A 12510-nucleotide genomic window follows, 5' to 3' on the forward strand; every position below is an offset into this window, starting at 1 on the left:
AGCTCCTTCCCCTCCCAGATCTCCCTCTCACGGAACACCCTCCTCCTTCTTCCTTGTCCTCCCTCTGGCCCCGATGAGGTTCTGCCAGGATGGCCTGACTTCTAGAGAGTGGAGCTGGGCTGCAGAGCTTGAAGAGTTGCAGGGTGCAGGCATGGAGGTTTTTGGCTGGGAGCTGGCGGGAAGCTCTTGTCTCAACCTCTCTCAGGCTTGCTTCCTCCCCTCCCGCCGTGCTTCCTCCCCACCCGCATCTCTGAGGCTCTTGTTGGAGTGACAGGAGACCCAACAGGGCGCTGGGCATTAGCATTAGGGGGATATTACACAGGAATGTTTACAGAAAGGCAATTGCCTGGAAAATGACTTTGGTGGCTGTGGTATGGGGCGGAAAAGCTGGTTCTAGAAAACAGAGGCAGATGGGCTTCTGCTCGGAGGACCCACGGATAGAGAAGCAGGGTGAGGGGCAGGGCACCCAGAGGCCACAGCATTGGCCTCCCCTGGGCGAACAGGGGCAGGCATAGCTCCTAGAGCCTTGGCATTTAAGAAGCAGATCTGGGCCTCTGACCTTTGTCCTCTGGCCTCCAGCCTTCAAGCGCATCATGCTTTCAGACTGAAGCAGGTGCCTGCGGGATGGAGCTGTCAGGCAGCATTAACCACGGCAGCGCCTCAGGGCTGTTCCTGGGTGACTTGGGCGCCTCTTGCTCGGTGTAGAGGGGACACCAGGAGCGCTGTTGCCTGCACACGCGTGTGTGCTCATGAGCAGGGTTCTGTGGCATCTGAAGCAAGCCTTCTTCCTCTCCTGAAATCTGTCACCTTCCCCCATCGCCCCGACTGGTGGTGTGATTTGCTGTCTACTGACAGTGTCTAGTCCCCCTCTTTCTGCTACAGCCCCTTTTCCTTCAGGCCCCTGCCTCTGTCCAGACCGTGGATCAGGAACACCTGTGAAAGCCCCCTCTTCCTAGAGAGTCATCTTGCCTAGCCTCTTGGTGTCCATGCCAAAGGAGCTAGCTGAGTCTGAAAGTCCTTTCCTGTCACTTTCTGTCACAGCAGCTCTGATCTCCCCTCTGTCTTCTCCACCCCCCACATCTCTTCTGAAGATGATGTCATGTTCCAGCGCTGCCCAGCGACAGGAAGGGGACAGAGTAGATGGTGACATCCAGGGTAAAGAAGCCAGGTGGGGCTGCAAGTGATGACTTATGAGAGGATGTCATTGAGATGCTGGGATCTTCAGTCTTCTAATGAGCTTCAGTGATCTCATGAGAAAGAATGCAGTGGAGGGTAAAAATAAATCAGGCCCATAAATAAGCTGGGGGAGGGGTCTGGAAGCCGCTGAACAAGTAACAATGTTTCTATGAAGCACCTGCTCTTTATCACAGCCGGCCACTGGGGGGCGCTCACTGCTTCCCATCACCCAAGCGGGACCACCTTCCCCTTCCCTTGGTATAGGCTGAGCTGAGTGAGGTGACCGAGCCCTTTTCTACTTCTCCCGTCCTGATGCTCCATTTTGTAATCCCTGGCATCTGCCCAGTTGCCTCGACTTTCCCATTCAAGAATCTTAGAGCTCGGCGTATCTGTGTATGCCTGTAATCCAGTTCTTGGGCAGGTGGCAGAGGCAAGACTTTGAATTTGAGGCCAACCTGGGCTACACAGTGAATTTCAGGATAAATGTGGAGAATGTGTCTCAAAAAAAAAAAAAAAGCCAAAAGGGGAAGGAAAAAAAAAAGAATCATAGTTGGCCTTTTACATATAGGTGCCCCAGAAAGAGGGGAGACCCTGTACCCCTCCTTTAGCTCCCTGGCTTTTCTAGTGCCACACCCCTCCCCGGCACGCCCAGGCCCCCTCCCCCGACTTGCTGAATTCCCTGCCTCTGCTGCTGTCTTCTCCAACCCCATTTTCCTCCCCGCCTAACCACCTAGCCGCAGCCAGATCCCTGAGTAGCATTGATTTGGTCGCTGGGCTTGGAGTCTGATGCCAGCGTACTGGACTCATCGATCACCCCGGCTTTTTTCCTTAAACTGTGCAGTCCGGAGAGAGTCAGGGCAGCTTGGAGGCTGTGCTGGTGGCTGGGACTGGCTCAGAGAGAATGGGGAGAACAGTAATCCCCCTCCAGGAATGTCTCCCACTGGAAATGATACGCTTTCTCCCCGTGGGGCAGGGTTTGTCAGTTTCTCCCGGTCGGGCAGGGTTTTGAAGTCAACACCCCCGGTTTACAAATTAGACCCCTGACTCATCAGGGGAGGGCCTGCTTGGCTGAATGTGTGAGTGACTGGGGTTCTTGGGGGAGGAGCCCATTCAACCCAAGTGAAGGTGACTTGGCCACAGTCTAACTTCAGGTGCCCTGGTTCTAAAAGATCGAGGAGCTGGGATGTAGCTTAGTTGGTAGAGTGCTTGCCTAGTATGCATGAAGTCCTGGTCTTGATCTCCAGCTCCGCTTAAATCAGGCATGGTGGGTCATTCCTGTAATTCCAGCACTCAGAAGCAAAGTGGAGAGAATTGAAGCTATCCTTGGCTACATAGGGAGTTTGAGACCAGCTTCGGTTATATGGAACTCTATTGAGGTGGGGGAGGGGAAATAGAAAGCGAGAAAGAGGATGAATGAATATAAATGATTCTCCTTTGGTTATTCCTGAACTGGCCCCCTCTTCAGTCCAGGTTGGTCCTCCCTGCTCCACTAGGCCCTGTAAAAAGATGTTCCATATATACTCAGTCAGACATTAGGTCCTGGGTTACTTCACTCTCTGAGCAAAACCTCCGAAGTCCTTAAACTGATCCCACAGCCTTTCAGATCTCAACTTTCCCTCCTCCCTGCCATCACCATCCTGGGAGAATTGGGTAGCTCCTAGGGCTCCCCATGGTCATCATCTCCCTTGGGCTAGTACACTATCTCCCTCATAGCAGAAATGCTGATGTCTTCCCAGGAGTAAGGAAGGAGGGCTGGTATGGGGAGCAGGGGTGGAGGAGAACTTCTGGGGACAGAGTGAAGTCAATGTGTGGCCAGCACCCTCTGGGGCAGAGGGGGCCAGCAGGAGAAGAGGTGATCTGGGTCCAGATTTAGGGCTAGCGACAAGGCCAGGCAAAGCACACATGGACAGAGGGAGGACTCCGAAGTGCCCAGTGCCCTAGCTGTGGAGGTCTCCCTTCCTGTCCTCAGCAGGGTGTGGCCTTCTAGGTGTCAGTGAGGGTGAGTGAGGGAAGGAGGGAGGTTGGGGTCTACACTTACAGAGTGCTCAGCCTGCTTCCCCATGTTACCCAGGCCATCCTGCCCGGCCTCACTCACTGGCCACCCTGGCTTGCCACAGGGTCTGAAGCTATCAGGAAGATGGCCTCTGTCTACCTAGCCTTAGTCAGCAGACTTCTTCCCCAGTTTCTTCTGTTATCAGGAAACTGTTTGCATTGTGTCAACTTAATATTGCTTCTGTGAACACAGCTTCACTTTGAACTCGACTGTATATACTTAAGAGGAAACTTATCTCATTACCACCCCAGGAACAAGATCTATAAAACCAGCGATTTGGCCCCCTCCCTCAGATCTTTTCTAATTCTTATGAAAATAAAAGTGTAATCAATAAAGTATAAAACACTCAACTCCAGTTGAGGCAGAAGGATCATAGATAGAGGCCAGCCTGAGCTATATATCAAGACACAAAATAGTTCAGTAAATAAGCTATGTGTCATATGTGGTGCTGGAGAGATGGTTCAGTGGTTAAGAGCACTGCCTGCTCTTCCAAAGGTCCTGAGTTCAATTCCCAGCAACCACATGGTGGCTCACAACCATCTGTAATGAGATCTGGTGCCCTCTTGAGGAAGAGTTGATCAGTCCTCCTCATCAACTTAGACCATGAAACTCAATATGGACAAGTTCAACAGACCTGCCATATATGGGCTGCCCCCCCCCCAAATTAATATATACATACAGACACATGTATATAGATAGATATAGATGTAATGGCTTCAAAGTCATTGCTGTGTGTTTGGACCTCACTTGGGGAGCCTCACTTGTGATGAATAAAGGGTGCCTGGAAGGTCAGAGGTGGTGACTCAGACCCTGAGCTTTGTGGGGGATGGGACCAGACTGTAAAGATGGAAACCTACCTGATGTGCTGTTTGCTCAGTGTTCGCTCTGCTCAGTACACAGTATCATCTGTCCGGGGAGGTGTGGCAGTGCAAACCTAGTCACATTGGGGTCACACAAGGCCTCTGCTACTCCCCGTAGCTTTAGACTTGTCATTGGGTTTCTCTTGAATGGGGACCACAATAATACCTACCAGACAGGCATGTCGAGAGCCAAGGCAATCGTGGGCGCACTTGTAAGCCAATGACTTCAGTGCCTATGGGAGGTGTTGTCCTTGTGGTTTAGTGAGAGAGGCCGGGTTGTCTGGAGCTATGAACCCCAGTTGCACATGCCAGGGCCGCAGCCTGGAAGAGTGTTGTTGGTGGTGGGAAGTTCTGTGTGTGTGTGTGTGTGTGTGCATATGTGTGCATGTGTGTGCATGTGTGTTGGCACTGAGGTAGCTAGTCTTGAAATGTGGCTTGGACTCTCCTTTCCTCCTGTGGTTGGATATCAGGTACCTGGTGTGGCCCAGCACAGTTGTGTGGAAGGAAGGTGGCTTTCATGAACCTGGCTGAGCCCCAGGATCCCCAACCTTAACCTTATCTCCATTATTATTATTATTATTATTATTATTATTATTATTATTAGTTTTTCGAGACAGGGTTTCCCTGCCCTGGAACTAGCTCTTGTAGACCAGGCTGGCCTTGAACTCAGAGATCCACCTGCCTTTGCCTCTGCCTCCTGAGTGCTGGGGCGTGTACCACCACTGCCCAGCCCCTTATCTCCTTTTTCCCCCCAGTCTGTTCTTCCAGAAGTTCTCTGTAGTGGGACAGTTGCTGGTGTGCCTGCAAGCCTAGCTGGTGGGGCCTGACACTCCAGGCCTGCTGAGGTCATGCTTAGGGGTTGCCACTCCATGGGCTGTAAGGCTTAGGCGGGAGGTATGGAGACTGCTGGCACCCAATAGGGCAGCCTCGGGAACATGGCGGGCAGGCAACTCTGTATTCCTTGTCTGGAACATGACTGATGTGGATGCCCAGCAGGGCCTGCTTTCCTTGGGGGGTAAGGGTGGGGGGAAGCAGTGCCAGGCAGGAGAAGGAGGCTGGGGGAACTTGGGAGGGCATTAAGAGTGTGGAGACCTCAACCCCCGGCCACTTCTGTTTGTCCGTTGTCCCCTCTGCGTCACTTGTGGGTCTAGAGCTTGTGTATGTGTTGGGAGGAGAGCTGGGAACAGAGAGGGGAGCGGGGAGCTGACCTGTTTGACCTGTTTTGTCTGCCTGCTTTCTCTTAAGTTTGTCCTAGTCCATCTCTCTGTCTTCTCTGTGCCCAGCCTTTACTGTCTGTCCATCTGTCTGTCTCTGGGGAGGGAGGGAAAGGGAGTTCTCTGCCCCAGATTCTGGGCCTCCACCCATCCTTGGGAAGGAGCCCTGTGACTGACCTTTGCCCTCACCCCACCCTCCTAATTCCTTGGTCCCTGTTCTAGATAGCCCCCAGCCGGAGGATACAGCCCTGATGTGCAGGTCTGAGGAAGGCACTCTTAGCCCCAGCCTCTCCTTAGAGAATGTTCTAGACCACAGTGTGGCTGACTTCCCTGTCTTTAGGAAGGGGACCAAGTATGTAGTTAAAGAAGTGATCAGGACACCTCCAATACTCCTCCCCCTCCCTGTCCCCAGGTCCGTCAACTTCCCATGCCTGCTCCAAAGCCCACCAACGAGCAACCTGCATCCAGGACCTGCTCCTCACCCCTAACTTGGAATTCTAGGTTCACCTCGTATACTCTCTGCCCCTTTCCTCTCCCAAAGACCTCTCTGCCCTAGTCAGGCCCTGCCCTGCCCTGCCCCACAGGGATCCTTGTGGAGATGGGCAGCTCCTTGGCATGGCATTCTGGTGACCTTAGATCCTCTCCCCCCTCGCAGATCCGGAGCGGAGCAGCCCCCCCATGCTATCTGCCGACGATGCCGAGTACCCTCGGGAATACCGGACCCTGGGGGGTGGGGGCAGCGGGGGCAGCGGGGGCCGGCGCTTCTCCAATGTGGGGCTGGTGCACACCTCCGAGCGGCGGCACACGGTGATTGCTGCCCAGAGCCTGGAGGCGCTCAGCGGGCTCCAGAAGGCGGATGCTGACCGCAAGCGAGATGCGTTCATGGACCATCTGAAGAGCAAGTACCCCCAGCATGCCCTGGCCCTGCGAGGTCAGCAGGACAGGATGCGGGAGCAGGTGAGTGCGAGCAGGGAGCAGGGGCCGGGGTCTCTAGGTGATCACCCAGTATTTTATGGCTGGGCAGAGCTGTCAGCCTGGAGTTGGGGAGTATTGTTCCCTGGGCTGTGGCCCTCTTTGGTCTTTCCTGGAGCCTGAGGGAGAAAGGAGTGGGGCTTAGTCTCCAGGTCCCTGCCATCTGCTTGACACATTGGAGCGTGGGTTTGGGCAGAATGTGGGAAGAAGGGCTGGAAGGTGTGTGTCTTGGAGGCCAGAGGAATGATTCTGAAGAAGAGAAGGGACGCTTTTGGTGCTGAGGGCACTGGGCCTGGACCCAGTGGGACAGTTGAAATGCTTGGCCGTGGCACTGCTCTCAGGCTTGGGAGCTTCTGAAGGCTGGATCTAACCCCTCCCCAGTCCTAGCCGGAACAGAACTCAGAACTGGGGACACTACCTCCTTTGAGAACACAGACTGGCCGTGTGACTGAGCTGGAAGCCTGTGTGTGCCTTGGCTCTCTCCTGCCCCCCACAAAGGCTTAAGGAGGGGCTGGGCCTCTGCCTCTGGCCCAGGATCTGCATGGGCGGCTTCTCCTCTCAGCCTCCCCCAGCCTGGACTCCTTCATGTCCCTCTCCACGCAAGCACTAGCTTTTCTCTGGATTCCTTCTCTCAGGACTAGCATTCTGTCTAGACCTGCATTGGCAAGGGGGCCATTATGGCTGCTGTGTCCCATCTCTGGGAATCCCGGCATTGTCCCCTCTGGGAGAAGGTGCACAGGGGTCCACTCGCCAGTGTCCTTCAGTCACGCTGAGGAGTGTTGGGCCACAGTTCCTTTTTCAGGTGCTACTCAGTGTGACTAGGGATCAGAGGAGGGACATGCTCCCCCTTATCGCAGAGATCAAGGGCACATGGTCATGTTTTGGGGACCTTGCTTGTCCCCCAGACATTCTGTCTAGTTCAGTCTGGCTTTTGCATTTTCCTGGCTCCAGAGTCCCGCTGGGAGCAGGATTCAGGTTGGTGAGGATCAGGAGGGGTTTTAGACTCACGTAGGGCCCTGACCCCCTGAGCTGGGGGAAAGAGAAGATAAAACATTGTGTGAGGGTCCTGGTCAGTTGGGAGGGGGCTTACGATGAGGGATGTCAGTTACAAGGCCTTACAGGAAGGCTACCTGGAGGAGGCGGCACCTGTGTGAAGCCTAGCAGGGCTAAGGGTTTGAAGAGAGGAAGAGAATGCTGTATCTGCAGGGTGCGGGGGAAGCACGTGAACCTGAGTCGATTTGGAGCATGGCAAGTCCTGGATGGTACAGAAGACTGGGTGGGTTCAGGAGGACATGTGGTGCCAGAGTGGGGTGGGCTGGCAGAGGACAGGAGAGTTCTATTTGTCACGTACAGTTACTGAATCTGGGGTCGGGAGGCTTGAGGCAGGGGAAGGAGGAAATGAAGGAGAGGGGAGTTTGGACAAAGGGGCAGGGGGACCAGGCAAGGGTTGCTGGTTGTCTGGAGCTATAAGGGAATGACAGAAAAGAACACAGCTAAGGGCCGGCCGGGTAGCAGGAGGCTGTGGGTTTGATTCCTAGCACTGCACAAACTGGCTGTGGTGGTTGCTGCATGCCTGTAATCCCATCACTCTAGATGGGGAGGCAAGATAATCAAGTTCAGGGCCATCCTCGGCTACCAACCTGGGCTACCTGAAACCCTGTCTCAAAAACTGAAATTGAACTCTTGACTGACAGGGAAATAGATGTCAGTCTCTGGGAAAGAAACAGAAATGGGTGAGAATCATAGGGGCGTGGTGGGAAGTTGGGAGGGAGCTTCCTAGGATGCCAGCTGGATCCCTTACATACATTTCTGTACTCCAAAGCACCGGCTTCAGGAGACCTGAGAGCAGTCAAGACACAGACAGAAATGGGAGTGGGGTGTGAAAGCACATTAAAGCAGTATGTGACGGTCAGAGATGGGGCTGTGGGACAAGCGGAGCCAATGTTTCAGAAGTCTCGGTGGGTCCGGGCAGGGGTAAGAAGAAGAAGCATCCGGTTTCAATGGTTTGGAGACCAGGCATGGTGAGGAACTGGACACCCTAGTTACACACCTTTCTGGGAGGTTTAGCAGGAAAAGCTGCAAGAGGTACCGAGTCTGGCATGGAACATTTATGTGCATTGGTAGGTGGAGGCTGGTGAACACTCAGCAAGTAATTAGCAAATACTTCTGGAGTGAATGGAAGCTCAGCCATGCTCAGGTTCATACCTTTCATCTGTCCTGCCCTCATCTGCCCCTTCTGAGGCTCAGTGGCAGGACCCAGGGCCTTTCAGTTTAACAAAGTACCACAGCACGGCGCAGCAATGGTGTGAAGCTGGGCGAACATTTGGAGGAGTGATTGGTGGACAGACAGAAGTGTCAGGGGCCAGAGGACCAGAGGCAGGAGCAAACAGTCTCAGAGGAGTCAAGTCTGGTGGCCTTGGGTAGAAGGAAGTCACTTTTACAGAGATGGCACAGACAGCAGGAGTGAGGTCGTTCCTGTCCACTGATCCCATCACTGTGAGGTCTGAGGTGACCTCCTTGGGAAGGAGAGAAGGCAGATGTTCAAGGATTGTGTAGGGAGGCTTTGGGAACTGGAAATCAGGATTCTATCAAGTGGTGAAAGCCTGTTCTGTCAGAGGAAAGACAGACAGACATGCAGATAAACTTGGGGCCCTTGATAGGGTACCAGCCCCTGCGAAGAGCCCACCTCCATGACTCTGGCCCTCTTCCCTGTGCCGGGGCTTGCCCTCGGAGCATCCATCCCATCCTGTCCCATCCCAGCGGCTCCTGCCCACTCCCCCTAATAGGGTGTCCCTTGCTTCACACACACAGGTCGGCGGCTGGACCGTGGACCCTGTGTGCCTCCTCAGCTCCCTCTGTTCCCACCTCCACGGCGATTCCACCCCCTCCGGGGCTGGCCAGCCTGCCCAGGTGAGCCAGCCATCTCCCTCCAAAATCCATGGCGGAGCTTGGCTTTGGGGAGACCCTTTTTTGTAGGGGGGGACATTGATAATTTTTATTTTGCACCCCTTCTATGTATGAACCCTCCATTATCAGGAAACTTCCATGCCCTGTATCCACATCTCCCCCGACTGATTTCTTACCATCGCCTCCTCAAACCCATCCCTTTTGAGGGATAGTTATGCTTTAAAAATAAACAGTTGTTTCTTGCCTTAAACAAGAGGACCTACTCTTGTTCTTGGGCTTTTAGGAGCTCTTATTATTCTCATCTTATTGCCCTTTCTGTGCCCGACTCTTCTGTTCCGAGTAGAGCCTGCCCCCCCCCGCCCCCTTCTGACCACCAGGAAGTTCTGCGTGGTGTGTTTCTCTCACCCTTTATATAATTTTTTTAAAAGAACTAGGAGTCTAGCCATCACTTCTGAGTCTGTTTCCCCATTCTTCACTGAGCCTCATTTTCCCTGATAGGATAGATCTTAACATATGCTCCCAGCTCAGGCCTGGGCACTGCCAGGGCAGAAATAACAGACATGGGGGCGGGGATCAGGAGTCCAAGCCATACCTGGAGCCAGGGAGTTTTGGACTTGCTGGTTATGGTGTAGGTAGGGGGAGGGCAGCAGCTGCCAGGTCGTTGGATGGAAGAGGTCTGGTTCTTCATGCACCAGAGTGGGCCAAAGCTTGGCTTTCCCAAGGAAAATGAAATGAAAGGTTATTATGACAGACGAGGATGCAATGAGCCTCTAGACCTGGGGCACCTGGACTGAAGGAGCGTGTCTAGTAACAGCTTGGCACACTGGGAATCATTCTCAGGGTATGGAGTCGCTTCCTTCCCAGCTCTCAGCCTCATTTTGTCTGGATTTGGGGAACAAGGGAGCAGGGGGCGTGCCTGTTATCAGGGCTGGATGATGACAGGTGGGAGGTGGGAGAGAGGTGTGTCAGTGGCAATGTGTGGCAGAGACCACAGACAGAGGGTTGGGACAACGATGGTGCAGACTGCAGACAGGCACAGGATGGACAGGCAGGTCCCTTAGGTGGAGTGTGGGTCAGGGATAGGGATGAGGTGGACGGCAGGAACGAGGCTGGATTCGAGTGGGCTGAGGTGTGCCCCGTGGTGAAGTCCAGGTCTGTCTGCCTGTCTGGAATTCGGCTCTGAGGGAAGGAAGGAGAGTTTGTTGGGGACCTTCGTTCTAGAGATCCACAACACGCACAGCGTCTTGTCATCTCTTGATAGAGCTAATCACATTCCTCCTCACTAGGGACAAGTCTGAGCTTCATTTTTTTTTTTTTTTTTTTTTTTTTTTTTTTTTTTTTTTTTTTTTTTGTAAAGCTAAGGCACAGAGACACCCAGCAAAGGACCAGAATCACACACAGCAAGGCAGGATCAGAGGCCAACAAGGAAACGTAGGCATCTTAGGCCTCCCGATTCAGTCGGGGATTAAGTCATGGAAGGATTAAAGGGGCAAAAGGGCGGCGGCTGAGAGGAGGCTAAGGGCCCGGAAGGTGGGGGTAACTAAGACCTTTGGGGATGGGTACAGTGAAGAGGATCCTGGGAAGGGACCAAAGGTTAAACCAAGCCACAGCCCCTCCCCTCCCCCCTCCCGCTCTTCCACTAGGCTGTCTAACCTCCCTCCCTCCTGCTGCAACCCGAGTCCCGGGCGGCGGGCCGGCGTATCGGGTGACCGCGGCGACGTAGCCACCAGCCTCTTCTCTTCGGCGTGGCTGCGCCGGCGGGGCCGCGCCGCGGGAGGGGGCCGAGAGGGGATGCGCACGGCAGCTCAACGCGCGGCGCCAGGTGGAGTCGCGGTTACCGGGGCGACCGGGGCCCGGGCCCGCTCGGTGGCTGCAGCTCTCCCACTGCAGCAAAGGGCACCGGCGGCGGCTGCGGAGGCGTCCGGGGGAGGGGAGAGCCTGCGCGGGTGGGAGTAGCGGGCGGTTCTCCCTCCCCCGCCCGACGCGGGACCAGGCTCCGCGCGTGCACCTGTAGCCCCAGGTAAGGGCGAGCGGCGGTGGGGACTCAGTAGCCGCGTGGGGTTCGGTGGGAGAGGGGGCGGGGACCTGGAGATCGAGTCCTGATCCACGGTTTGGAGAACTGGTCTAGGGGTGCGGGGCGTGAGGCTGCAGCGGGTTCCCGATCTCGGAGAAACGCCCCCTCCCTTTCCCCACCGCAGCAGGTGCCTTCCACGTGGGTCGGCCCTCACCCCCAAATGCGGCAGGCGCCCCCTCCCCCAATCGCGGAAAGTCATGACCTTCCCTGGGTGCGCCCCGGCCCAGGGCGCCGTGCGGCTCTCGCAACGCACCCCCTCCTCGTGCACTCAGCCTCCGCAGGGCTCTGAGCCGCTGGTGTCGCTGCAAACCCCTAGGGGAGGGCCGTGTGCGGCGTGGCCGTTGCAGGCTGGCAGCCACCGTGGCCGGTGGCGTAGCCCTAGGCTTGGAGCTGGCGTTTCTGTGGACTTGGGTTCACAGGAGTTGGGAGGTGGGTGTGTGCGCCAGTCTGGGGATTAAGGAAGGGTGTGCGATTCGTGGGTTGCCTTCCTCTCTGGAAGATGCTCCCTTGGGGCCTGAGGTCAAGGAGGGGTCATGCGGACACCTATCCTACCCCAGGACGCCTGCCCAGGAAAAGGGAAAGGAACTGAGGTAAGGTCCCGATGGGATCGTCTCGCCCCTCCAGGGTTGGCTGGAGAGGGAGGAGGAGGGCCCGCTAGGGGAAGAAACCAAGACTAAGTACTGAAGAGGTGAAGAGTGCCGGGTTAACTCCTCAGCTCTGGAGGGAAAAAGCTGTTTCCTCCACTCCTGGGCTCCCTGGGGGAAGTACCCCATGGCTGAGAGCTTGGTCCTGAGGGATGGTTGGCTTCTGTCTTTGCCCCAGCTCCCGCAAGCCCTCACGATCAGCAGCAGGTCCTGCTAGTAGCTCTCCTGCTCAGCTCACTTTCGCAGTCCCTGAGTTCTGGGAAGGCTTGTTCTCCCTGTACTTAGAGATGTGTTGGCTTTGGTGAGGTTTTTATTGAGTGAAGAGAAGAGGGACCCCGGGTCCCTGTTGTCCCTGCCTTTTAATATTTATTTATTTTGAGGCAGGGTCTCTCTATTATTATGTGCTCTGGCTGCCTTGGAACTCTCCAGGTAGACTAGGCTGGCCTCTAACTCCCAGAGATCCACCTGCCTCTGTGCTGGGATTAAAGGCCTGCACCACCATGCTCAGCTCCCTGTCATTCTTTCAGGGTTTTTTTTAGACCCCTGTCATTCTCAGGGAAAAGGCTCAGAACAGCCAGGGCCAGGAGGTGGAGGGAGCGGGACCAGGTCT

General features: G+C 55.2%; 1 protein-coding gene across 8 annotated transcripts in view; it reads left to right on the forward strand.

Moving 5' to 3' along the window:
- Srcin1 (SRC kinase signaling inhibitor 1) overlaps positions 1-12510 on the forward strand; it is a 63709-nt gene that overhangs the window by 17584 nt on the left and 33615 nt on the right. For 6 of the 8 annotated variants that reach the window (XR_005285058.1, XM_038326740.1, XM_038326743.1 and 3 more), the window contains 2 exons: positions 5959-6260; positions 9087-9185. The exons of 1 other annotated variant lie outside the window; for it this stretch is intronic. Coding sequence is in view for 6 of the 7 variants with exons in the window: in XM_038326740.1 (XP_038182668.1) it covers positions 5959-6260; positions 9087-9185 (401 nt within the window). In the remaining variant the exon portion in view is untranslated. The remainder of the gene's footprint in view (positions 1-5958; positions 6261-9086; positions 9186-12510) is intronic. One more of the 8 variants, XM_038326739.1, reaches the window with a different exon arrangement.

The sequence above is a fragment of the Arvicola amphibius genome, chromosome 4 (assembly GCF_903992535.2).
Source record: "Arvicola amphibius chromosome 4, mArvAmp1.2, whole genome shotgun sequence".
In the NCBI taxonomy this organism is placed as follows: domain Eukaryota; kingdom Metazoa; phylum Chordata; class Mammalia; order Rodentia; family Cricetidae; genus Arvicola; species Arvicola amphibius.